General features: G+C 33.3%; 6 protein-coding genes across 6 annotated transcripts; 3 read left to right on the top strand and 3 right to left on the bottom strand.

The window, feature by feature from the left end:
- Window positions 1-1,633: 1,633 nt before the first annotated feature.
- On the bottom strand, window positions 1,634-2,276 carry LOC112680985. Its single transcript, XM_025551250.1, has one exon. The coding sequence runs from the start codon at window positions 1,975-1,977 to the stop codon at window positions 1,654-1,656; it is 324 nt and encodes a 107-aa protein (XP_025407035.1). The 5' UTR covers window positions 1,978-2,276; the 3' UTR covers window positions 1,634-1,653.
- Window positions 2,277-2,344: 68 nt separating this feature from the next.
- LOC112680983 lies at window positions 2,345-5,517 on the bottom strand. The gene is made up of 3 exons (XM_025551249.1): window positions 4,963-5,517; window positions 4,330-4,831; window positions 2,345-4,248 (listed from the first exon to the last, which is right to left on the bottom strand). Exons 1-3 carry the CDS (start codon window positions 5,440-5,442, stop codon window positions 2,345-2,347), a joined length of 2,886 nt encoding a protein of 961 aa, XP_025407034.1. The 5' UTR covers window positions 5,443-5,517.
- A 3,205-nt stretch (window positions 5,518-8,722) lies between these two features.
- On the top strand, window positions 8,723-9,178 carry LOC112680982. The gene is made up of 2 exons (XM_025551248.1): window positions 8,723-8,825; window positions 8,973-9,178. Exons 1-2 carry the CDS (start codon window positions 8,723-8,725, stop codon window positions 9,176-9,178), a joined length of 309 nt encoding a protein of 102 aa, XP_025407033.1.
- Window positions 9,179-14,116: 4,938 nt separating this feature from the next.
- On the top strand, window positions 14,117-14,527 carry LOC112680981 (piggyBac transposable element-derived protein 3-like). The gene has a single exon (XM_025551247.1). The coding sequence runs from the start codon at window positions 14,117-14,119 to the stop codon at window positions 14,525-14,527; it is 411 nt and encodes a 136-aa protein (XP_025407032.1).
- A 6,609-nt stretch (window positions 14,528-21,136) lies between these two features.
- Window positions 21,137-23,360, bottom strand: LOC112680980. The gene is made up of 5 exons (XM_025551246.1): window positions 23,240-23,360; window positions 22,605-22,621; window positions 22,209-22,471; window positions 21,964-22,124; window positions 21,137-21,309 (listed from the first exon to the last, which is right to left on the bottom strand). The coding sequence occupies exons 1-5, from the start codon at window positions 23,358-23,360 to the stop codon at window positions 21,137-21,139; spliced, it is 735 nt and encodes a 244-aa protein (XP_025407031.1).
- Window positions 23,361-24,112: 752 nt separating this feature from the next.
- On the top strand, window positions 24,113-24,888 carry LOC112680986. Its single transcript, XM_025551251.1, has 2 exons — window positions 24,113-24,269; window positions 24,335-24,888. The coding sequence occupies exons 1-2, from the start codon at window positions 24,113-24,115 to the stop codon at window positions 24,886-24,888; spliced, it is 711 nt and encodes a 236-aa protein (XP_025407036.1).
- The last annotated feature ends 362 nt before the right edge of the window (window positions 24,889-25,250 follow it).

The following is a 25,250-nucleotide window of genomic DNA, read 5'->3' as shown; positions in this document are numbered from 1 at the left end:
TATCTAAAGTCAAGTGTATCAAATGTCGCTTCTGATGTTATTAAAGGATTCTCAATCAATGCCGAAAATTACCAAGTTGCCTACAGTGAACTGGTCAAGCAATTTGAGAATACGGCATTAACTATCCAAACTCACATTCGTGCTTTGTTAAATTCATCCAAGGTTCATACCGCCTCTGATGCTGAGCTTCGAAAGTTACACCACCATGTAATTTCTCTCTGAAACTACTTATTGGATCGTCGTGCAGTTTTTTTTAAATTAAAGAGGATATCACAGAGAAGGTTTTAGGCGTAAATTTAGTCCGATAAAGTTAATAAATAATTAGTTATTAATTATCTATATATATCTATCTATCTATTTATTACATTATTTATCATTTATAACGCTAGAAAAAAAAGAATTAAAATAAGAATTTTATAAAACTTCTGAGCGTATTGTTACGTGCCAACCGTTTGATCCGTTAATTCAGTTCAACGTTTCAGTCAACGCTTGATTGGAAGTGTAGTCAGGAATAATTAAGACTTTTTTAAAATAATTAAATTTATTTAACTCGTAAAATTATTCTAACTACAATTTTGTAAATATTCTTGGTAGAAATTATCTAAGTCCTAACAATTGTAACTTATAAAAATGATTGAAATATTTCTAAGTCCAGACCATAACATACACTGACGTGAAGGTGCTCAGTGCAGCATAGCCAAAACTCGTCTGATTTGCCCTTGTTTTCGGATCCCTTTTATATGTGATATTGTATGTGTGTGTGTAAAATCCCAAATGTGTGTGTGTAAATGAATAAGATAATAAAATAAGATAATTTCCTATAAATTGTGAGTGTGTGTGCGTTATCTCCAGACCGTGACATAATTATTGACGCAAATGCCCAGGATGTGGTCACCACATCATTCCGATAAACTATTTTATTTCAATTTCCCAGAAAAACGTTTATGTGAACCCTTTCACTTGTGATTTCGATATTCTAATTCCTTGTTGTAATCTCTAGTGTAATAACCACGTGAACACAATAATCTAACTTATCCATAGTTGTGGTTTTTGATGTACATGGGAGCCTCCTTGTGATGTGTTTTACCGTGTGACTACGCGGGACGCGACAGTCCCTAGTATGATTCCAATAATTGCTTTATTGCTGTACAAATTTTCTAAATAAACAAAGTTTATGATTATCTGTATTTAATTAGATATTAATCATTGTTGCCGTCTAAAAGAGAGTGAGAGATAGTGATGGTAAACTGCTATTTTTTTTTTTTTTTTTATAACATCTGATAATGCTATTGCTGTTTTAAAATAGCAGTGATAAATAGCAGCTATTGCTATTTTGTAATAACAGCTGATAATATATTATATAATGATTATCATTAATTTTAAATTTGATATTTTAATAGCAGCTTATGTATATTATACCAAATAGCAGTCTATTAGATCATTATATATATATATATATATATATACTAGCAGACCCGGCGAACTCCGTTTCGCCACCAGATTCGTTTTATGTAACATTTCGTTTGGTGATTAAAAGATAAAGAAAAAAAATTTTTTTTGTTATATATTTGAAAAGGAAAATATTTATTTAATTTCACAACAGTAATAAATTCATTTCAATTACCTACTAAAATGAAGTGTTATTTAATTGTTTCATTGTAGTGCTCTTTGGTAAACCACATTTTTTGTTTTTTGGTCTGACGTTAACACAAACAAAGCGGATGGTTTCCCAACTCGTGAACACGCAACGTATAACTGTCCATGTGAAAAACAATGATTTTCCAAATTTATCCCGCAAACACTAAGCGATTGGCCTTGCGACTTATTAATTGTCATTGCGAACGCAAGGCGAACTGGGAATCGCAATCGTTTGAAGTCAAACGGAAGATCAGTCGGAATCATTGGTATTCGAGGAATACATACATTTTCACCTGCGTACTTTCCGTTAATAATGGTTGCCTCAATTAAATTCGGCATAAGTCTCTTTACCGAAAGTCGAGTACCGTTGCAAAGTCGCGGTGGATTCAAATTACGCAGTATCAAAATAACTGTACCAACTTTCAGTTGCAAGTTATGTGGTGGAAATCCTGGTATCTCCAGAGAGTTCAAAAACTCCGTTGGATAATTTACTACATCATCGGGATTTGTTATTGAATCAACGGATTTGTATGTCACCAAATCGCCAGCAATTTTTGATTGAATGGTGAAATTCAGTGCGTGGACATCATTATTCTTTGCTGCAAGAATTGCTCGTTGACTTAACCAAGCATAATTCTTATAATTCTTATATATATATATATCTTATATATATATATATATCTTCTTATAATTTCACTTATAATTCTCACACTTGGTTGAATGCATCGTGCATCGATCGATTTGGCGCAATCATTCCTACTTCAATCAGTAGCTTGTTTGCAATAGTCAAGCATTGATCCTCAATCAGAATCAATCCTTCATTGTAGATTTCATCGGTTATTTGGATGTCAGGATTATTCGTTTGAATACGCAAGCGATGCAAGATATCTTCACATATGGCGTCTTTGTATTTGTTCCATAACTGAATTGGTTGTGAAGGAAAACATGTGGTGATGATAATTGCGAACAGCGTTCGTATTTGGTACGCATTTGATGAAACAACTGAATCTGCAAGTGTTAAATCCCAATGAGAATCGTTCTCCAGCAAACCCAATAGTTGACATGCTTCTCGATATGTTTGGCATTGGTGGCCATTCACAGTTTTCAAATGCGCAAATGATTTCGGTCCACGTACATTTACTAACAGCAGTCGCAAATAAAAACATTCATCGTTTCTAGGATGAACAGTGTACATACGACCTAGTGCATCAGTTGAAAACACCTGTGGCCAGTCTGGAACTGGGGTTCCTTGTTTGCGACGTTGGAATTTCTTTGTTGATTGATTCCAAGTGTAATACTTGGGCATTTCAACGTACATCAGCGTCGCTGCGAATGGATCTGCTTCACACATTGCAAAGAAGCTAGTCAATGTTGTCGATGGTGGTCTCTCAGCTCGTTGTGCCGCATTAGCCTCAGTGAAGTAAACTCTTTGGCCATTTTCCAAATGCACTGCTAAATGTACAACTGTGGGATATCTTTCATGAATTTGAAATGACAATAATCGCCACAGTGCTTTATTAGTACTGACGTATCTGCCCATTTGGAAGTTGCTGATTTCGTCATTCACATTTTCCGACGCAATACCAAACACAGCCATGTCGCTGCCTTTTGTGACGTACTTGCACAAATATTTGATTGATTTGGCCGAATGACAACTCTCAACGTTTGCATGTGTTTCGAAAATTCGTGATAGCAGCGGGCAATATGGTACAATGAATTCATTTCCGATCTCAATCTCTTGATTTTGAACTTTAACTTTGATAGTTCGACCGTTATCTTCTTTTGAACGCCGACGATAAACTGGATATCCATCGTTCCCTGTGACTGTTTCAGCAACTAACGGTCGCGGATATCGTTTTGTGCATTTTCCATCAGCCATGCAAGGCGATAATGGATTTAATGCACCGCACGGTCCATGCACCATCTGTGTCGTCACAATGTCGTGTAGACGGGGATCAGTGACTGGATCAGGAATTTCAGCTGATATGATGTCATCCACTTCATTTGAATGTAATTTGTTCAGCAACCAAATTAGGATATGAGCATGCGGTAGTCCACGCTTCTGCCATTCCACCGAGTACATATAACAACGTGTGTCACCAAAAACTCGATACTTAGTAAGCACATCCATCATAACCTTGAGTTTTTGCTGAAATACTCTGGCGATTATGTCATGGCGATCTTGCGGTTTTTGACCCGGTTCCAACTCGCGTTCAATTTCCGTCCACTTCGGATTGCATGTGACCGTAATAAATAAATCCGGAGTTCCATAATTTCGCACGTACGTCATAGCGTCTTGAGCGTATTCGTGCATGTGGCGTGGGCTTCCGATATAAGTTGATGGGAGAATCGTCAGTCGTCCAATATTCTGAACATCACCATCTGAATGAATAGCATCACGCAAGTGTATATAGTACTCAGATCGTAGCTTTGGCTGATTGAATCTGATGAACGCTAAACGTTCGGTCTCGACTTTGACATACATGTCGACAGCGAATTGCTGGAATAGCCGACCGCACTTCAGAATGACATTCTCCTCATGTGTACGAATCATCATACGATACGCATAGTAATTCATTGCGCTTAGATTTTTATTATTCGTTGATACTCCTGAAAATGCAAAATTAAATGAATTGTTAATGGAAACCAATAAAAGTAATAATGGAAATAATTAGTGTGTGAATATTGTACCTGTAATTGGATCGACCATCTTCAACGTGATGTCGTATCCGTCTTGCCCTTGCCAATAAATGATTGGATATTGTAACGCATCGTACAAACGATGTGTCTCGTTTACACGATGCATGATATTGCTTCTTCGCTGAACGACAATGTCTCGTGATTTAGTTGGATCGCCAACAATAATTGCAGCAACATCATTAACGGTGGGTGCATTGAATCTTCGCACATGTTCACCTGTTGGAGTACAATCCGCTCTTATGACAAATTTGTGCGTATCCGATGGCATTCGTTCCAATGCTGTTTTGAACATATTAACCACAGCATTATTAGCGTGAAAAAATGCTTGCAACTGTTCAATAATTCGTCTCTTTAACTGTTGTGCTCCCTGTATATTGCACCGCACGTTCAGCTGATCCACCATCGACGAAATGAAATATATTTGCAGAAATTGATGCGGTTCATCTGGTGTTGGCACCATTGAACCATGCAAATGATATATTTGACCTTGTATCTGTAATTGCAAATAATCATTAAAATTTGTTCATGAATACATTGTAAATCGTGTGATGGTGTAGTGTGTGGTGTATATGAAGTTGTTATGTGTTGCAATTATGTGTTGGTTATGTGTGTTGTATCTTTTACCTTGCAAGTCGGCATGAAGCCGCCTTCTCGAATGATATTAGCTCCAAAGGAAGTCATGCGAAAGCAGTTATTGTATTCAAGGATGTGTTGAAGAAAATGGCTGGAATCGGGATCACTTCCATCAAACAATGTTTTCAGTGGCTGTGGTGGTGTAAGTAATGGATCCAGTTTGACTTTTCCACTTGCGCAGCACAATCCAACCGTTTCTCTTTTGAACTTTACCGCATTGCAATATCGGCATATAGTCGTCATTCGTCCAATATCCAAATTTTCATCATCACTGTAGTTCGCAGTGGGATCATATTGGAATGCCAAGCGATTGTATGATGCCAATGATCTTCGTGTGCTCACGCGATGTCTCAATCGGTCATTTTCTCTTATTATATTTTTTCTTTCTTCTCTTAAGTTCCTTGAATAGACTTGTTGCTGGCTTGCATGTCTTGTGCGGCGGCCGATGTTCGCACGTCGTTCTCTAGGCATTTTGGACTATGGACAGAGTGTTGAATTTAACTTCAAATGCACGATCCACATAATTTACACTGAGCTTAAATGAAATTAACTGAACAGAGAATAATGACTATCTATCACACACTTTATCACGCACCGTTGCTATTGGTTTGAAGTACATGCTATGTATAATAGATGGCGCTGTATGTGAAAAACGATTTCCCCACTTTTCTGTTGAATTTTTCCTGAATTTTCCAGAATTTTCTTTGCTATAAACCTCACGGAGCCCAAGACCTTTCCAACGAATGCAAAACCGTGGAAATCGGTTCGTGCGTTCTGGAGTTATAGCGTCAGGGAGGAAAACCGGACTTATTTTTATATAATAGAAATATATATATATATATATATTTATTTATATCTAAAATCTGAGCATACCATAAGCAACGGACAAGTTTAGACCGTACCTCGAGGCGCGACCGTTTGAGCTGTACACCGATAATGTAGCCCTAACATGGCTACACAGGGCAAAGGACAAGAATTCAAAATTGACGAAGTGGGCACTTCACCTACCAAACTTGGATTTCCGTACGATACACGTACCTGGAGTCAAAAACGAGGGACCCGACATGTTGTCGCGACATCCCACCCCTGGGCCACATGTAGACGAAGACCAACTAGAGGAACGACTAGTAGGAGTACCAACCTCATCCAAACCCACCATCACTACTAGTACCCAGGTTGACCATATCTTCGCAACATCCAAAACGGATGCCGTACGTAGCGACGCCCCGTTCTCCATCACTACACTCGCGTCGTGGCAATCCGACGACCCCCATACGCGAGACATCATTAGGTCGTTAAAATCGGAAACCCCCGCTCGTAACACCAGAAGCACCCACGATTTTACGGACAGTTTTGTTCTAACGGATGGCCTTCTGCGAAGGAACGTAAAGAGACACACATTAATCGTCATACCTCGATCCTGATCACAACATGTGATCTGGCGGTATCACGACCACATCATCGCAAGTCACCGCATGTCACATATGTGCATGTACCGAACCACTGAACTCTCGACCGGTTGACCCTATGTCCACCCGCAAACCCAGACAACCCTGGGAAGTAGTCAGTATTGACCTAATGGGCCCCTACCCCTACCCCTAAGAACCTTGTAGTTCAAAATGTCGATTTAATTGTACAAAAAAAATATCCGAAGATAAGAGAAATTTAATTTTTAAGGAATATTGGAAGTTAGGAAACTTATCAAGACAATGGGAATTTATAAGTCGGCATGTCACCGACATAAATCCTAAACATCGTTATCCTAAACAGAATAGTAACCGATCTTTAAATTACAGATATAGTTTTAATATTAATGGTCTTCTAGTACAAGTATGTAAAACCTATTTTAAAAATACTTTAAATATTACGGATCGTACAACTCGAACTGTAAGAAGTAAACTTCAAAATGGTTTTTTGTCTGAAGATCTTAGAGGAAAACACAAAAATCATAAAGCTATTGACCCGTTAATTAAGGATTCCGTCTGCAATCATATAAAACTTTAACCAACCATTGAATCGCATTATTTAAGGAAACAAACCTCGCGCACATTTATATCTGGAGAGTTAAATATTTCAAAAATGCATAGCATGTATGAACAATATTGTAAAGAAAATAATATGTTAAAGTGGGCAAATTTAACTGCATATCGACGTATTTTCAATTATGATTTTAACATCGGTTTTCATATACCAAAAAAAGATCAGTGCAGTGTATGCGAAACTTATAAAAATACAATACAGAAAACACATGAAATAGAAGAAATTAAATTAAAACACGATTTAGAAAAAAACGCTTCACGAAAAGCAAAAGAGATGGATAAACAAAATGCAATAAATGGAACGATATTTTCTGCATGTTTTGATTTGCAAGCAATATTGATCACACCTGAAGGCGAAATATCAAACTTTTACTATAAAAGAAGACTAGCTACGTACAACTTAACATTTTACAACATGAAAAACGGCGATGGGGCGTGCTATGTTTGGAACAACACTATTGCGGTTCATAATAGGTTTGTTAATTTGTTGGTAATATACTTATATATTCATTAAAAATTATTTTAATTTTAATACCCACAAAATATTTCTGATGATAACATTCTGAACGGTGTGATGGTATTGATTTTACAATAATGTATCTTTTTTATTTTTTGTGTTCGTACTCCGTGTACGTTTAATTGCTATTAGTTATAACTAATTTTGTTATAATGTTAGAGTTAAAGTTAATGTTTTCCCAAACAATGAAATTCACATTCCTGGAGTAAATATATTAGATTCTATTGAAAATAATAGTATGCCATGTGAAAATTTTAATTTACATGAACTAGAAATCGTCAAAGATCCAGAAATCGAAAACTTACCAACGGAGTATGTTTTCGAAAATAACGTGTTAATAAATTTTAAGTAACTACAATAACTGTTTTATAATTTCAGAATAATAACTACTGAAATCTGGTCTTAGGATTGTTGACATGTCTCATATATTTTTTCAAATTCAAAATATGAAACATGACTGTGGTTTTAATTGTAATTTTATGAACATGCAATTTGTAAATGAAATTCGTTCAGGTTTTTACTCTTATTTTAAATTTAAATGCAAAATGTGTAATTTAGAAAAAAAAATTAGTTCTACTAAAATTGTACCTAACGATAATTGGTCCATCAATAAAGCTGCCGTAAGTAGCTCTATTGCAATAGGTATGCAGACAAGATACAAAAAAATATATTTATGAATTATATAATATAAAACATATCAATTTTAAAATATTCGGAAAACATTATTTAAGAATTGGTTACACACAGTTTTCTGAACTTTTTTCTGGATTAGAAGTACCATCAATGTCCCCTGCAACTTATATTTCAATAGAAAATAATCTACAACTTGAAATTAAATATACTGCGTGGGATGAAATGCAAAAAGCCGGAGAAAAAGGGAAGAAATTGGCAATAGAATCCGGTGACATTGATATAGATGGTATTCCTTTGATAACTGTGGTAACAGACGGTCAGTGGTCGAAAAGAAGTTATAGTACGAAATACGATGCATTATCGGGAGTAGTAAGTATTGAAATAAGCAAAATGATTTAAAAAAAAAATAAATTATCAGTGGGTAATATTATTTCTATTTTAGGCAAGTATAATTGGTTATAAAACAAAAAAAGTTTTGTTTGTCGGAATTAGAAATCGATACTGTGTAACATGTGAGAGAGCATTGAATAAAAAAATGAAAATTCCAAATCATTTTTGTTTTATGAATTGGAATAAAGGAGCTACAAGTATTGAAGCTGATGGAATTGCAGATGGATTTAAAAAAAGTATCGAGTTGCATGGAGTTAAATTTTCTAAATTGATCGGCAATAATATAAAATATAAATATAATCCAAGTTTACTAATTAAATATGAATAAAAAATAATAACGTATATATTTAATGTTTAGTGTAACACATAAATAATACAATTTTATATTATAAAATACATTTTATACAATATGTGTAATTTAGGCGATGGAGACAGTAGTGTTATAAAACGATTAAATGAGATACTTCCAAATGGACCGTCATTGAGAGTGCGAAAAATTGAATGTAGGAATCATTTGTTAAGGAATTATTCGAAAAAAATGGTAGCATTGAGTAAAAGAACAGACTTTCCAATCGAAATTAGAAAAAATATACAGAACAACATTATAAGGCTAAGAACTGACATCTGACAACTGATTATCTGCAGCTTGAAGTTCCAAGTCAGTCACAATTGTCAACATTTTCAATTTCGCCTGTGAAATCAAGTGTGGTGGCAACTTTTTGACAGATAGAGCTAAACTTTTGAAAAAATGATCAACATCATCGTACTCATCCGTATTTTTTTTTTTAGTGATCAGTTGTGTCATCAGCTCTGTTCTTTCTTTTGATCGTTTTTCTAATAATTCAGTGACTTTTAAATTTTTTCTTTTATGAGTCGATTTTTGTGATTTTGAAGTCGATGGAGATTGAGGACATTGCGTTACTGGTGATGACTGCAGTATATCATCTTGTGTGATATTTATTTCCTCTTCGTCTGAGCCAGAATCTTCATTATTATCAGTATCATATATATTTGAAGTAGTGCTGTTAAAATGAATAATAAATATTAATAATTTGCTATTATAGCCATCACTAGGGCAAGGATGTTGTAGCATTTGCATCTTTCCTTCTACTGTTCCAATTTATTGCTAAGTAAGTTTTAAATGTGTTCCATTTAAGTACGAATTAAAATCTAAAACTCTTAAGTGCAATTTTCGGATTTTTTTCAATTTAGTTGAACTTAGTCATTTACACAAAAGTTTTAACTATTTTTCAAATTTTCGATTCTGAGTGTAAGAATGTATTGATTTCACAATGGTGTGTTTTTTTATTTATGTATTTTTATAAGCATTTAAAGTTTGAATTTTAACAAAAATACGTAAATATCATGAAAATGTGCAAATAATTTTTAGTCAGAAATTCATAAAAAATTTTAGTGCAATATTGTAACCAATTTTACTATTGTTTTACTACTACAATGTCCGTACGCTAGTCATATCTTAACTGGGTGATTGATTTTACGAGCAACACAGTGGCCAATCACTTTATCATGATACCATTTCTTGCATTTAGCCATAAATTACCAATAACTTATGGTCTTTACTGACTATGACGCAAAACATTAAAACCCCACAAAACTTTGAGGAACTGTATCTCGATGACGGATAAACGAAAAATTTAAATTTGAATATTATAATTCATAAAAAAAGCTATACTCGTATCTATATATTTATGGAATTTATAATACATGTTTCCATTTTAAAATCAAAAGTTATAGTGGTTAACTAATAAATATAAATGCAAAAAAAAAATTAAAATTAATTGAAGTTAATACAAAATGTGGCCGCATGTCTTCGTATTCCTGGTGGGACTATTCCTGCTAATGGATATATATATTTAAGTGGCGTTGGTTTAAGGTAACCAGTTATTATCCTACATATCTCATTAAGGGCCGTGTCGACATGTTTTGTGTGTTTAGATTGGTTCCAAACTGGGCAAGCATACTCACCTGCTGAGAAACAAAGTGCTAGTCCAGTAGTACGGATCGTGTTTGGAGTTGCACCCCACTTGCTACCTGCTAGTTTTCGTATTAGGTTGTTCCTTGCTTCAACTTTCATTTTAGTTTTCTTACACTGCTCTTTGAATGTAAGGGTTCTGTCCAGTGTGACCCCTAGGTAGACTGGATGTTCTGTATTTCCCAGTGGTTTTCCAAGCCATTCAACTTTTAGTTCTCTTTTTGCCTCGCGGTTTCTAAGGTGGAAGCTGCATACCTGTGTCTTATCTGGGTTGGGTCTTAGTTGGTTTTTTGTGTAATAGTTTGTTAATTCTTGAAGTGATCTGGTGAGTTTACGTTCGACTATTTCAAATGTTGTGTCCTGTGCTGTTAGGGCCAGGTCGTCTGCGTATAGGAAATGTTTTGTTTCTTTGATGATGGGTTGGTCGTTGGTGTATATGTTGAATAGCATAGGCGCTAATGCACTGCCTTGGGGTAGGCCATTTTGTTGGTTTCTCCATTTGCTCCATTTGTTATTTAGTGTGACTGTAAAACGCCGGTTGTGTAGCATAGAGGATATAATTTAGACAAGGTGCCAGTCACTTGTGCATTCATATATTTTCTTAAGTAGAAGATTATGATTCACCGTATCAATGGTGCAGATTAACTTGTAATTAGCGGTATCTAGTGGAAATTTAGTAGTATTTTTAAAAACAAAACAAAACACCATTACGATACAGAAAATAATAAATATGCGGTTTCGTTATGTAACTATGCTTCTAAGGGTTAAATAGATTGCTTTATAGTAATGTTACGTGGTACCCAATAAAAACGGGTACCTATCGTAATGATGTTGTTGGATCAGGGTAAATTGATTCAATAATTAATTTAAACACTTGTAAACACTTTAATAAATACAGATACAAATATAAATTATAAATTCGTGCACTAACAATATCGAAGACGAAACTCAGAAGGGCTTGGTCTGATAGCTGGACACGTCTCCCGTTGGTGGTGAAACGGAGCCTTTATATACTCTGTTTGATTCTATTTTAATTGCGTTGTTTTCGGCACGTGGCTATTCTTGGCCTGGTTGTCTTATTTGAACGATTGATGTTCGCGGTTTCTTGTAATCTGAGATTTTGCGCGTGGCACTCGTTAAAGTTTATGTGTGCAATAGTTATTTTTGGTACGTTTTTATGACTCGGAATATGCGTATTATTACTTCTCAGTAATATATGCATATTACAGTAACAATCCATACAATTCCGCACCATTATTTTTATCATAGTGTCATTGTTTGTTGATAGTTGTCTTAAATCTTCTAAAGAATTTGAATATTCCAATAGTTTATTTAAATTGTTTTTTTATAATAGATTTATTACTATTTAAAATCATTAATTTATCTAAAATAACATTTCTATTGGCTACTGGAATTTGGAGGTCAATTGACACGTTTAACTGTGGGATAATATCTTTATACACTTTCGTAGTTACTTTTCTCTGTGATATTAGCAATGTTCCATCATTTGTATTGGCCTCAAATTGATTACTTAATTCTAAGATTGCCATACCATTTACATTTACTGTTTCTACTTCAGATATATCTTTACATTTAACAATGATATTATTCTTATCTGTAATATATATCCACGAATTTGTGTCTTCTAGCCTATGCCACATACTTTAATTAAAAATTGACATTTCTTAAGTTACATTGATCAAGTATTACACCGGATTTTCCTAAATATCATTAATTCACATGAATTATCTAAATTATATAGCTGTTGATCATAAGGACATATTAATGTTTTTGTTATTTGGTTACATTTTGATAATTGTATTTTATTTAACCCTTTCAGACCGGTGGGTCACTAAAATGACCCACTAGTTAGATTACGTATAACTAATTAAATAATAATGCTAATTTAATTCTGTCTTGATAACATTGTAGAAAATATTATCTTGAATATAGTAAAAATATAAAATATATGATTTTTAGTAATTTTCACACATATAATAATATTTTTTGTAAAATATTTTGAATGAAAAAAAATTAAAAAAAAAAAAAATTATTTTGTTCGTTATAATTTTACCGCTAGATCGTGCCCTATGAGTAATTTTTATTTTATTGCTTAATACTTTATGAATCATATGTTGTTATCGCCATGCACGTGATTCAATTTCCGCTCCTTTGTTAGGTGATTGAACATTGGTACATTGTAATGACCCATCGGCTTCTACGCCCATTAGGCCATGTGCAAGATTGTTGTTTAATTTGGAGGGTAATATTGTTATCACACGTTCGTGCAATCACACTTGTGTATAGTTAATTATAATTATTATCACAATAATTGAAAAACAATTACAACCTATTGTGTATTGTAACAATTGTTTTATATATATTGTGCTTTTTCACTCTTTTTTAATTTATTTTTATTGTATCGTGGAAAAATGGCTAATAAATTAACGAGACAAGGAATATTAGAATTGTTAGAAAATGGGGAAATTTCTGAATTAGATATTTCAGATGATGAGGAAGACAACATAGCAGTTGACAGGGAAGATGATTTTCTGGGTGAAGAATTAGATGGTTTATTAGAACAGTTTGACGGTAATTTAGATTATTTTATGGATACTAATGATACTAATGCTGTTGATAGTTTGGAAACGTATGATACTATGGTTGTTGATACTGTTCCCCTTATTGCTCCTCCAAGAAATGAGTTTCCGATCACTCCTAAAAAAAATATAAAATGGTTACAACAACCATTTCAATGTCCAAATATTGTATTAGAAGACATTGAAACACTATCAGGTTGATTTTTTACGTAACCCTATTGATTTTTTTATGGAATATTTCGAGTATGATTTTTTTGAAACTATAGCGTTTAACACCAATTTGTATGCTGTACAAAAATGTTTAACAAATTTTAAACACACAAATAAACAAGAAATACAAACATTTATCGCAATTCATTTAATTATGGGATGTTTGAAGTTTCCAAGGATACGTATGTATTGGGAAGAAAAATTTAGAGTACCATTGATTTCAAATTCTATGTCCCGTGATCGTTTTTTACAGTTACGGAATAATTTACATATAATTAATAATTTAGATATACCTCGTAATAATGTAGATAAATTTATAAAAGTTCGACCCTTGTATAATCAAATTAGAAAAAAATGTAATAATTTATCGAAAGTCCGAAATTTGTGTGTCGATGAGCAAATGGTGCCGTTCAAAGGCTAATTATCGGTAAAACAATATATGAGAAACAAGCCCAGTCCTTGGGGCGTTAAAATTTTTGTTTTGGCGTCTGAGTGTGGAATTATTTATGATTTCATACTATACCAAGGCAGTTTAACAGAATTAGATCAAAATCAATTGAAATAATTTGGATTTGGAGCTTCGGTAGTTTTATTTTTAGTACAAACTTTGAAAGAAAAAACTCATTTTTTATATTTTGATAATTTTTTTTCCACTTATTCATTATTTGAGCGACTTTATAATCTCGGTATATATGCATCAGGAACAGTCAGAATAAATCGTTTTATGAATCCACCCTTATTGAGTGATAAAATTATGTCAAAAATGGGTAGAGGATCGACGTATGAAATACAATCTAATGTCGAAAATGCTTGTGCCATAGGTTTGGTAAAATGGTACGACAATAAATCAGTAACATTAGCCTCAAATTTTATAACATCTGGTACACTTGATTATGTACAACGATATGATAAAAAACTAAAACAGTACGTTACAGTTGAAAGGCCAGAGATTGTAAAGTTATACAATGCCAGTATGGGTGGTGTAGACAAATCGGACCAAATGATTAGTTTGTACAGGACTTTTATTAAATCTAGAAAATGGACGCTTAGAATGATTTTTCACGCATTTGATTTAGTAGCAAGTAATTCATGGTTACAGTACAAGAAGGAAGCTGAGGAACTACTTTTACCGAAAAAAAAATTTTGGATTTTCTACATTTTCGGCTTCAGTTAGCTGAAGAAATGATTAGTACTACTCTACAGACTCCGCCAATGAAAAAAAATAGAGTAGGACGCCCAACTAAACTTTCTTACAGTTCTTAAACACCAACTTCATCATTATCTTCTTTTCCACCTCTATATTCTTCAACTAATCGCACTGACAGTTCATTGCCTCCTGATGTGTCAAGGTATGATAGGATAGATCATATGCCAAAAATGGATAGGTTGAAGAACGCGACAAAATGCAAAAATCCTACGTGTTCTAGAAACAATCGAACCCATTTTTACTGTTCTAAATGCAATGTTCACTTGTGTCTAACTAAAGATAGAAATTGTTTTGCAGAATTTCACAAAAAAAACTAAGTTTCATTTTATTTTTACCGCATCAAGTATTCAAAAAAATTCTAAAAAGATAAACTTTGAATTCTTAACAGGTATATATTTTATTTTTAATTCTTTATTTATTTTATGTAAGTACGAGTTGTTTGTTATTTTATTAATTTGATTTTATTTATTATACATTTACGTTTTAAGAGTTTAACAATAATTCAATGTTTTATATACTTCAGTTTTAATTTTTTTTTGTACACAAATAAAACAAGTTTTTTTTTAATATTAATGTGTATTTTTCATTAACAATTAAAGCTCCATAAAAACCTATGGGTCATTCTGATGACCCATTCCATAACTTTGAGGATATTAATGCAAAAACAATAAAAATTTGCAAATATGTTAATTAATGTACTGTGAATGTAAATATGTAAAAAAAAAAATTTTATTTACATTAAATAATTATGGGTCTGAAAGGGTTAACTCTATGTAATATAATCTAGATTTTTCTATCGCTATATAATCAGTTGTAGGTACAATTGTGTAATTAATTGTAACACAATTGTGTATTAAATCTGCTTAGCCCAAGGCTAAGCAGATTTAATAATTAATAATCAATATAATTTAGTATAGATATTAATAAATAGGTTAGTTACCTACGTAATAATCTATGTGTAGAAAATTCAGGGCAAAGGTGAAAACAACAATTAGTTTTAGCGTCTTAAAATAATAATGCTAAATCGACAGTAAAATGGGGGGCATGGTAAGAGCCTGCACGTGGCTGGCGTCCCCTGCATCGCGACATATAACCTCATACCAGAATAAATATCGCGATCCAATCTTACCAACACCGGTGCTAGAATGCCTAGACATTTAAAATCAAAAAGGCCCTTTTTAGGGCTACCTCCTCTTCCTCCGACAGCAATAAATGTGATAACACAAAATATCGAAGGCTTTTCCGTGGCTAAAAGTGAGCTTCTTACTTCACTCTGTAAGTCACAGAGGTGCGACGTATTATGTGTCCAAGAAACGCACCGGGATGAGGCCAGCGTTAGGCCAAAAATACCGGGAATGAATCTAGTCATTGATTTACCACATCCACAGTATGGAAGTGCAATATATACTAAACCAGAACTGGTGGTCGAAAGTGCATCATATAGTCATAACAACCAGATCGAGATACTAACCATTGAGGTACTAAATTGTACAATTACGTCGGTGTACAAACCACCAAACATCGCGTTCGATTTTGTAAAACCGGATAACTTCGACAACTGTGGTACAAAGATAGTTTTGGGTGATTTCAACAATCATTGTATCACATGGGGATACCAAGAAACGAATAAAAATGGAGAGAACGTTGAAACATGGGCTGAGGCTAAAGGCTTGTCCCTAGTCCACGATCTAAAACTTCCCTCATCCTTTAATAGTGTCCGGTGGAAGAAAAGTTACAACCCAGACTTAACTTTCGTAAGCGATAAAATAGCCTCCCAAGCCATAAAGAACGTATGTGACCCCATACCAAATACTCAACATAGAGGCTTGACATTAAGTGTCACAGAAGTCGTGAGATCCCAAACCGTACCGTTTAAAAGACGATTTAATTTTAGAAAGGCTAAGTGGAAAGATTTTAGGGAAAGTTTAGATAAAGAAATATGTAACTTAGACCCAAAGCCAGACAACTATGAGAAATTTGTAGAAAAAGTCAAGAAAATCTCAAGACTACATATTCCACGGGGATGTAGAGAACAGTATATAAGCAGAATGACGGAAGAAACTTGCGAAATAAATAAAAAATATGGAACATCTTTCACTACTGACCCATTTAGAGAAGAGACAGTGATGCTAGGAGAAACCCTGATTAACCACCTATGTAAAGATAGAAACGACCGATGGCATGAACTCATTGAGAATACAGATATGACCAAGAACAGCAAAAAAGCATGGCGACTCATCAAGAGACTAAATGGAGACCCAGTTACACACACAAATGATATAAACGTAACAGCTAACCAAGTAGCCTCACAGTTACTCTTAAACGGTAAATCAGGGGCAAAAATCAAAAGAGAAAAACTCACCAGAATCCGAGACTCCGAGAAAAATAATTTCCAGCTTGACTTTACTCTTGATAAACTAAATGAGAGTCTGAAGGAGATGAAAAACGGAAATGCACCTGGGGTAAACGAAGTAATGACAGAACAAATAAAAGAATTCAGCATAAAATCTAAACAATGGCTACTAACTTTTCTAAACTCATGACGTGACAAGGCCTTAGTACCCAAAATGTGGAGAAAGGCAAAAGTAGTGGCACTGCCCAAACCAGGCAAAGATTACAAAAACTCAAAAAATTACAGGCCGATATCTCTGCTATGTCATACTTTCAAACTGTATGAACATATGATTATGAATCGTATGAAGAGTCAAATCGAAAGGAAACTTATACCTGAGCAAGCTGGTTTTAGGCCAGGCAAAAATTGTACAGGGCAGGTACTAAACCTATGCCAACACATAGAAGACGGATACGAGAACAAAAAAGTAACTGGGGTGGTCTTTGTAGGCCTATCTGCAGCATTATTATTAATTATATTATTAATTAATAGTTAATTACAAGTTGTACGAGCTTTATTGGACAGCGGTTCTCAAGTCTCCGCGATCACGTCTAAATGTGCTACTCGACTTGGCTTGAGACGTAGTAAGAGTCGAGTTGAGGTATCTGGGTTTTCGCAGCAGCCAGTTAGTAAAGTGAAAGGGCCACACAAAATCAATTTGTCCCTCTTCACGCTGAAAAGCCGCAGTTTTGTGCTTCCGATGTCTTTATACTTACACACATTACAACGCAACTACCTGGTGATAAACTCCCTGCTTCAGTACGTGAGCGATATCGCCACTTGGCGCTAGCCGATCCGGAGTTTGATGTTCCTGGGCCAGTCGAATTGTTAATAGGAAATGACTTATATCCTCACATGTTACCGTCCAAGGCAGATATTATACATACTGCAGGTATGCCTTCCGCCATGAGCACTCATCTCCGATGGATCGTAGTAGGATCATTGGCAAAGTCACCAACTACGTCTTTAGTTTCGTTATCGGTAAGTGCAACGCCAGATATATATGATTTTGTGCAAAATTCTGGACAACAGAAGAACCAGATCGACCAGAATTACCGACAACAGAGGGCGATCAATGTGAAGCATGGTTTGAGAAGACAACGATAAGGGACGCCTCTGGTCAATTTTATGTGGCATTATCTTTTCGGTCGATTGTATGCACTGAAACAGAACAGTCAATGGTGCAGAAGGCGTCAACCAATGGCGGGAGCCCAACGGATTTAGGATCATCTCGTTCTATGGCTCTAAATCGTTTATATAATCTTGAGCAATGACTCGCAAAAGATTCCGAGTTAAAGGCCGCATATTGCAAGTTCATGGACGAGTATATGGCTTTGGGCCATATAAGACTGGCATCGGTACCAGGAAAATATTTTATCCCATACCATGCTGTGGTTAAACGTAAAGAACAGGGTTTGAGAATTCGTGTTGTATTTGATGCCTCGGCTAAATCCACATCAGGAAAATCATTGAATGACTGTTTGTGCACTGGCCCAAAATTACAAACAAAAATTGGTGATGTACTATTGCGCAGCAGATTTTATAAGTACATTTTTGTTGCTGACATCACGAAGATGTATCGGCAAATTCGAGTGCGAGAAGAAGATTGCGTATATCAACATATCTTGTGGCGTCGGTCTCCGAAAGAGGAGGTGCATGAATATGAATTACTTACGGTCACTTACGGTGTAAATGCTGGCCCATTTCTTGCGTTGCAATGTCTACGTCAGTTGGACTTTGACGATGGTGCAAGATTTCCTCGTGCCAAGGGCTTGTTAATTTATAATACTTATGTTGACGATATATTGGCTGGTGCTGACAGTACAAAAGACTTGCTGGATTTACAGAGGGACCTTATTCGATTATTAAAGTGTGGTGAGTTTGAATTAAAAAAGTGGGCTAGTAATTGTGACGATGTATTGAAATGTGTACCTGTCGAGAATCATGCAATAGAACTAACACCAACTGACGACACAAAGTTAAAGGTTTTAGATGTACATTGGGATCCCATTACAGATATATTTGGATATCATGCGGATATTATTAAATCCACCGGCTGCCCCACATTTTGGCGGACTATGGGAAGCAGCTATTAAGAGCGCAAAAATCCATTTGAAACGAATAATTGGAACGCAAATCCTTACAATGGAGGAGATGATGACACTCATAGTTAGTATAGAAGGTATGCTGAATTTACGCCCACTGACGACGCTCTCTAACAGTCCCAATGATTCTACTCCGCTGACACCTGGACATTTCCTAATAGGCCAGCCGATCATGGCCTTACCGGAGCAAAACCTAAGGACGTACCAACTAACCGTTTAAATCGATGGCAATTAATACAACAGGCAAACAATTATTCTGGAGTCGTTGGTCGCGAGAGTATTTACATACGCTACAAGCTCGTCAAAAATGGTATACTCCGAATCCAACATTATCTGTGGGAAATGTAGTCGTTATCACTTCTTCAAACCTACCACTGATGTCATGGCAGATGGGACGTGTCATCGATGTACATCCTGGAGCAGATCAAGTAGTTCGTGTCGCAACGGTAAAGACTGCAGATGGAGTCATGAAAAGACCCGTAGTTAAATTGGTAAAACTACCGTTAACTTGAAGAAAGGATTTCCACATATTTATATTGTATAGCTTTCTTTATTATTAATTTGATTGTAAATAATTTGTATAATGTTTAAATTTTCCGAAGTGTTATAATTTTATATATATTCTGTTTGTATACTTGTATATTTTTAAGGGATTTGTAATTTGTTATATTTTATTTATTTTTTTTTGTAAATAAGTTTTTGTTTTGAAAGAGCATGCCTTTCAAAAGCGGTAGGATGTCCGAAAATAGTTTGTCTAGAATATTCTCAAGGTAGTTCGTTGGCACAGCCGGTCTACGACCGGGCGCACGGCGGCACGTGTTTCTTCTGGGAAAAACCGGTTTGCGGGCGACGCAGCCGCGTAATTTCTAGAATTTTCAAGCTACCGTGTTCTATGGATATAAAAGGCCGACATGCCACGGACTCCATACAGTTTGTCAGTTACACAGTCAATTAGTTGTTGTTGTAATTATAGTGATCGCTGGGATAACTTTTTTATAATATTTTCATATCGCGGACAGTCACGTTTTTATCGGCATCGGGCCGAATATTATATTAAAATAGTGTATGTCGCGTTCTGCCGTTGTAATTGTAATTATTAGTGTTTTTATGTTTAATATACAGTCCACTTTTTAGTTCATTAAATTGTGTTGGTTCAGTGTTTTATCGACATTATTATTACCTGACCAGTCTCTCACGGTGTTCTATACACCCGCAAAACTTAAACCCGGATATAGTCGCCAACAACTATATATAATATACATGGGCGTTTTCTTAGAGGGGGGATATGAGGAATAGATCCCCCATGGCCTTTTTTAATGCCAAATAACAGGTATAAACGTATTGTTTATTTATTTATTTACAATTAATTTGTATATCCCTCTCCCAAAATATTATACCAATGAAGCACCACTACATATATATTTTATTTTTAACGATATATAATACCCTACTCTATCAATCAACACCATATCTATTTGAACGTTCATTGGGTCTGGACCCCCCCCCCCAAATTAAATTTCTTTTACATTCTGCGAAATATGTTTAAAATTCATTATGAACCAAACATAAATATATTACTGCTGCAATGATGTTGTTATGCCATTGTTATTGTTAGGTATATAATATAATACACTAATATTATTTATTATTATTTAAAATGTTAACACTTAGATACAATATATATTGACTAAAACTATTATACTATTATAATAAATTATACATTTTGGGTCCCTTTGCCACCCGAAACCACCCTTGATTTTTACGTTTGAAGAACTTTTATTATTATTATTATTATTATTATTATTAAACGTGATGACAAAAAAATAAAATCAATACATTCATCACTCCATTCAGAATCTAAAATATTCAATTAATATTAATAATTAGCTGTTTTCTAAAATCTTAGTTACTTTGGAATTTATACATGTGTGTCTATAATATATATAGTCTATGTAATATCTTATATAAATACTATTGTTTGCATTCATATTACCAACCTAAAATAAAAAATACAATCAATACAAAATATTTCTATCTTATTCATTCTTTTTTATTTAACACTGAAAATAATATGCATAGTTATGTATTATTCATTACAAAGGTCATTTTTCTGGACAATATTTTCTTCATTTGTGGTGGTACTGCAGTGTTACATTTTGTTTTTGGAATTAGTGCATGTTTTAACCAATTTTGTACTACATCAGTAAATGATACTTCATCTTCAGGAGTTATTATGTATCCAGATAATGTATCTAAAATATTTATTTATTTATAAATAAAAACTATGTATTACAGTTATATATTATTAATTTAATATTCAAAGGTTGAATAATATACTAAATGATAGTTTATTTTTAGTTAATATTTCGTCATAATATGATTTTTCCATGTATTTTTAAAAATAGTAAAAAAATGTGTCCATTTGTTTTATATTAAAGTGTAGGTATACATATTTAATTTTAATACATTGTTTTACCCTGAGAAATATTTAATTAAAATTATATGGTGTCATTCAAAAATTATCATGATAAAAATTTGTAAAAATATAATTATTTTAAAAATTTCATATTTCTTTATGTTTACTTTGTGATAATTAATTATATTATGTACCTACAATACTTTTAATAAAAAAAGGTTTTTTTTTAAATAAATGATTCTTTATCGTTTTTTTTTTTATTTATTTCAATAGCTGCATATTATAATCTGTATTATAGGTAATAAGTAGCCATTCAAAAACATTAACATTTTTAAAAATTAAGATAAAAAGAAAACCAAACAATTATATTTATCTTTTTTTTAAGGTGGGTATATAAAATAAAAAATAAAAAAAAAACTATAGATAAAATGAGTGACTTGAGCAAAATATTTATTTAGAACTAAAACAAACTAACTTTATATTTTCATACCTGATATAACTTTAAAAATATTCAAATTACTGAATTTCAATTTAGTTTTTCCTTTAAAACTAAAATTTGCTGCAATTGTGCGGGTCATAACAAAACTCATTGCAGTCCGTACTGCTGAATTCAAATGTTTATTTCCAATTTTAAAGAGCAAAAAAGACTTCTGTAACAGTAATAAATATTATATTTCTTAACTAAAAAATTAAAAAGTAAAAGATAATTTTAATTTATATTTGTGCATTATTATCAAGTCTTCCTTATTTCTCATTAAATCATTAGAATCTGGATGTAACAGCCGCTCAACTTCACTTAAGTCCTCCATAGTAGAAATAGGAAGAAGATCAATAAACGCTGCAGATAATTTAGGTTGCAGAAATGCTAGTGCTCGAAGACGTTTGTCTGCTTCCAGAACCATGTTTACTTTTTTATTGAGTGTCTCTAAATATGTACACATTTTAGCTTGAGTAGCATTAAGCATTAAAACTTGCCCTAATATTGCCTCCAACTTGGACTGAATAGTTTTTAATTAATGATTTTTAACAAAATCATAAAGAAAATTGTAAAAACTTAATTATTGTTAATGGACTACTTGAATCAGTTAAGTTTTGTTCAGAACAAATATTATTGTTCAAAAGTTGATCAACCTTTTGTGATTCAAAACCTAAAAGATTATTTATTAATTAATTAATTATTAATAGTGAAGTCTTTCTACATTAAGAAAAAAATACAGGAAAAATATTCACATTCTTGATGATATTTGAAGGAACTTATTCAATGGTGTTTCTAGTGTAGTATTATTATAGTCTATTACATTACAGTCACCAACCTCATTATATACGCCTATGAAATAATAAGAATAATTTACTATTTGTGGTAGACACTATGTAAATATATATAATATACTAGCAGTTCTTTGTACCAAAGATTATTATTTTTTTTTTTTTTTTTTAAATAATAAATTTATTTCTAAAAAAATATATATATGCCACGTTTCTAATAATTATAGTAAAGTATCTGATTAATTAAATTATATAATATAATCTTTAGCAACCATGTATCTATATCTATATAATTATATAAAGAGGAAATATTTGATTGTTTGTATGTAATATGCTCCGAAACTACTGAACCGATTTAAATGAAATTTGGTACATAAATAGTTTAGACACTGAGAAAGGACATAGGCTACTTTTTAATACTAAAAAATGGCTGTAAGGGGTTGAAATAGGGGATGATATGTATAATATAACTTTACTGTGCGTGTGTATGTCACTGTTACTTTGCCAAATTTCAGATATCTCCGTAAGTGATGTTTCTTCAGGTTCAGATGTATAATTAATATTTGAACTTTGTTGCAGTGGCGGCTGGTGTCTAGGTGTGCAGGTGTGCGCACACCACATAGATTATCATAGATATAAAAGTAAAATTTAATTGAATTATCTACTAAATTATATTTATTTTATTATACAAAATACATTTTACAAACATTTCATATTCACCAAAACTCGAAAATACTACTCCTAAAATTTGGTAAGTTATATAATATACACACATCATCTGGTGTGCAGCTCAGTCAGAACACTTTCAGCCTGTGAAATACTCTCCGTCGTCGGTGGAGTGGGGGTTGACGCATAAATGAGTCCGTGGTGTGCAGTAATTGCTGCACACTCGGTCATACATACGGTAAACAATATCGCCACGGCGTGTCTTATCAGAAATAATCCACCGTATTTTCTATTTTCGTCATTATTATCATAATATTTGTTCCAATAAATGTATTTTTAGTTTAACAAAAGAACTTTATAATAATAAAATATGTTAGTAATCATTTCGCCTCTGTTCACTGTTATGTGTAATAGATTTATTTCATCATACTCACAATTTCATTTATATTACAATATAAATAATGAATTCGGTTGATTATCTTTTAGAAAAAAAGTTTTCTTTACATACAATTGACGAAAAAATTAAAATAAAAACATTAGGGAGACCTATGCCTGATTTGAAATTAATACAAGTTATTAAAAAGAAAACACGTCAATTTACGCGTTCATTTACCATTGATACTTACACGAAGTATAATAATTGGCTCTGTGGTTGTGATAAACGTAATGCAGTTTTTTGTTTTCCGTGTTTATTATTTGGTGGAGAAATGGTATGGACCAAAACAGGAATGACAGATTTAAATCATTTAAATGATCGAATGAAAAAACACGACTTAACTGTTAAACATATGAATAACACCTTGAATTTAGCAACGTTAGGTAAAACAAATGTTCTTTCAATGTTGGATAGCAGTTACAGAAGAGGTATTTATTTATATACTTTTTTTTTATTACTGTTTGGTCGTTTAAAAATGTATTTTTTTATTTAGGTATAGAGCTACACAATGAGAAAGTTTCCAACAATCGATACATTTTGAATGTAATTATTAATTGCATTAGATTTTGTGGCGCTTTCGAATTAGCATTGAGAGGGCATGATGAAAAAGATACATCTTTAAATTCAGGAATTTTTCGTGCTTTAATAAGTTTTAGTGCGGAATTAGATAGTGCATTAAAAGTGCACTTAGAAAAAGCAACCGTTTTTAAAGGTACGTCAAAAACTATACAGAACGAATTATTAAAGTGCATGTTAAATATTTGTCAGCAAGAAATATCAGTAGAAATCAAAAAGGCTGATTATTTAGCAATAACAGCTGATGAGACTACTGATGTGAGTGCTATTTTTCAAATGGTTATTGTTTATCGGTATATTGTTAATGATAAAGTTGTTGAAAGATTTTGGGGATTTTTGAAGCCTAAAGAACATAATTTTGAAGTATTAGCTGAGTGCATTAAAGAACAACTTGCCCAACATATTGGAGATGTCACTGGTAAATTGATTGCACAGACATATGATGGCTTCAGTTATGAGCGGCAATATTAACGGAGTTCAGGCAAAAATTAAACAACATTATCCAAATGCTAATTATGTACATTGTTACGCTCATCAGCTTAATTTAGTTATGGCTAATGCTGCTTCAATAAATAGGAATGTTCGGATTTTTTTTGCTAGCCTTGGAGGTTTTTGTAAATTTTTTTCAACGTCTTCTCAAAGAACTGCTGTTTTGGACGAAGTTGTTCAAAGACGTTTACCTAAAGCAGCTCATACAAGATGGAATTTCCATTCTAGAACAGTAAATACTGTATTCGAGTATAGGGAAGAATTAATTACTTGCATGGAAAAAATAATAAGTGATGAATCCATTAAACATATACCTACTATTGAACAGGCATCGGGACTAAAAA

The sequence above is a fragment of the Sipha flava genome, unplaced genomic scaffold (assembly GCF_003268045.1).
Source record: "Sipha flava isolate LNK unplaced genomic scaffold, YSA_version1 18324_pilon_pilon, whole genome shotgun sequence".
Classification (NCBI taxonomy): Eukaryota; Metazoa; Arthropoda; class Insecta; order Hemiptera; family Aphididae; genus Sipha; species Sipha flava.
This window is presented reverse-complemented; position numbering and strand designations above follow the sequence as displayed.

Bases quoted from the DNA above. Each gene is read 5' to 3' on its own strand.
- LOC112680982 (XM_025551248.1), top strand. From the start codon at position 8,723: ATGAATTGGAATAAAGGAGCTACAAGTATTGAAGCTGATGGAATTGCA. The intron at 8,826-8,972 runs GCAATAATATAA...TGTGTAATTTAG, and splicing joins TAAATTTTCTAAATTGATCG to GCGATGGAGACAGTAGTGTT.
- LOC112680986 (XM_025551251.1), top strand. From the start codon at position 24,113: ATGGTATGGACCAAAACAGGAATGACAGATTTAAATCATTTAAATGAT. The intron at 24,270-24,334 runs GTATTTATTTAT...TTTTTTATTTAG, and splicing joins GGATAGCAGTTACAGAAGAG to GTATAGAGCTACACAATGAG.
- LOC112680981 (XM_025551247.1), top strand. From the start codon at position 14,117: ATGGGTAGAGGATCGACGTATGAAATACAATCTAATGTCGAAAATGCT.
- LOC112680980 (XM_025551246.1), bottom strand. From the start codon at position 23,360: ATGTGGTGTGCGCACACCTGCACACCTAGACACCAGCCGCCACTGCAA. The intron at 22,125-22,208 runs GATAATAATGCA...ATTACTGTTACA, and splicing joins ATGAGAAATAAGGAAGACTT to GAAGTCTTTTTTGCTCTTTA. The intron at 21,310-21,963 runs GTATGAAAATAT...TAAATATTTTAG, and splicing joins TATTTTTAAAGTTATATCAG to ATACATTATCTGGATACATA.
- LOC112680983 (XM_025551249.1), bottom strand. From the start codon at position 5,442: ATGCCTAGAGAACGACGTGCGAACATCGGCCGCCGCACAAGACATGCA. The intron at 4,832-4,962 runs GTAAAAGATACA...TTGCAATTACAG, and splicing joins GCTTCATGCCGACTTGCAAG to ATACAAGGTCAAATATATCA. The intron at 4,249-4,329 runs GTACAATATTCA...TTGCATTTTCAG, and splicing joins GATGGTCGATCCAATTACAG to GAGTATCAACGAATAATAAA.
- LOC112680985 (XM_025551250.1), bottom strand. From the start codon at position 1,977: ATGCCGAATTTAATTGAGGCAACCATTATTAACGGAAAGTACGCAGGT.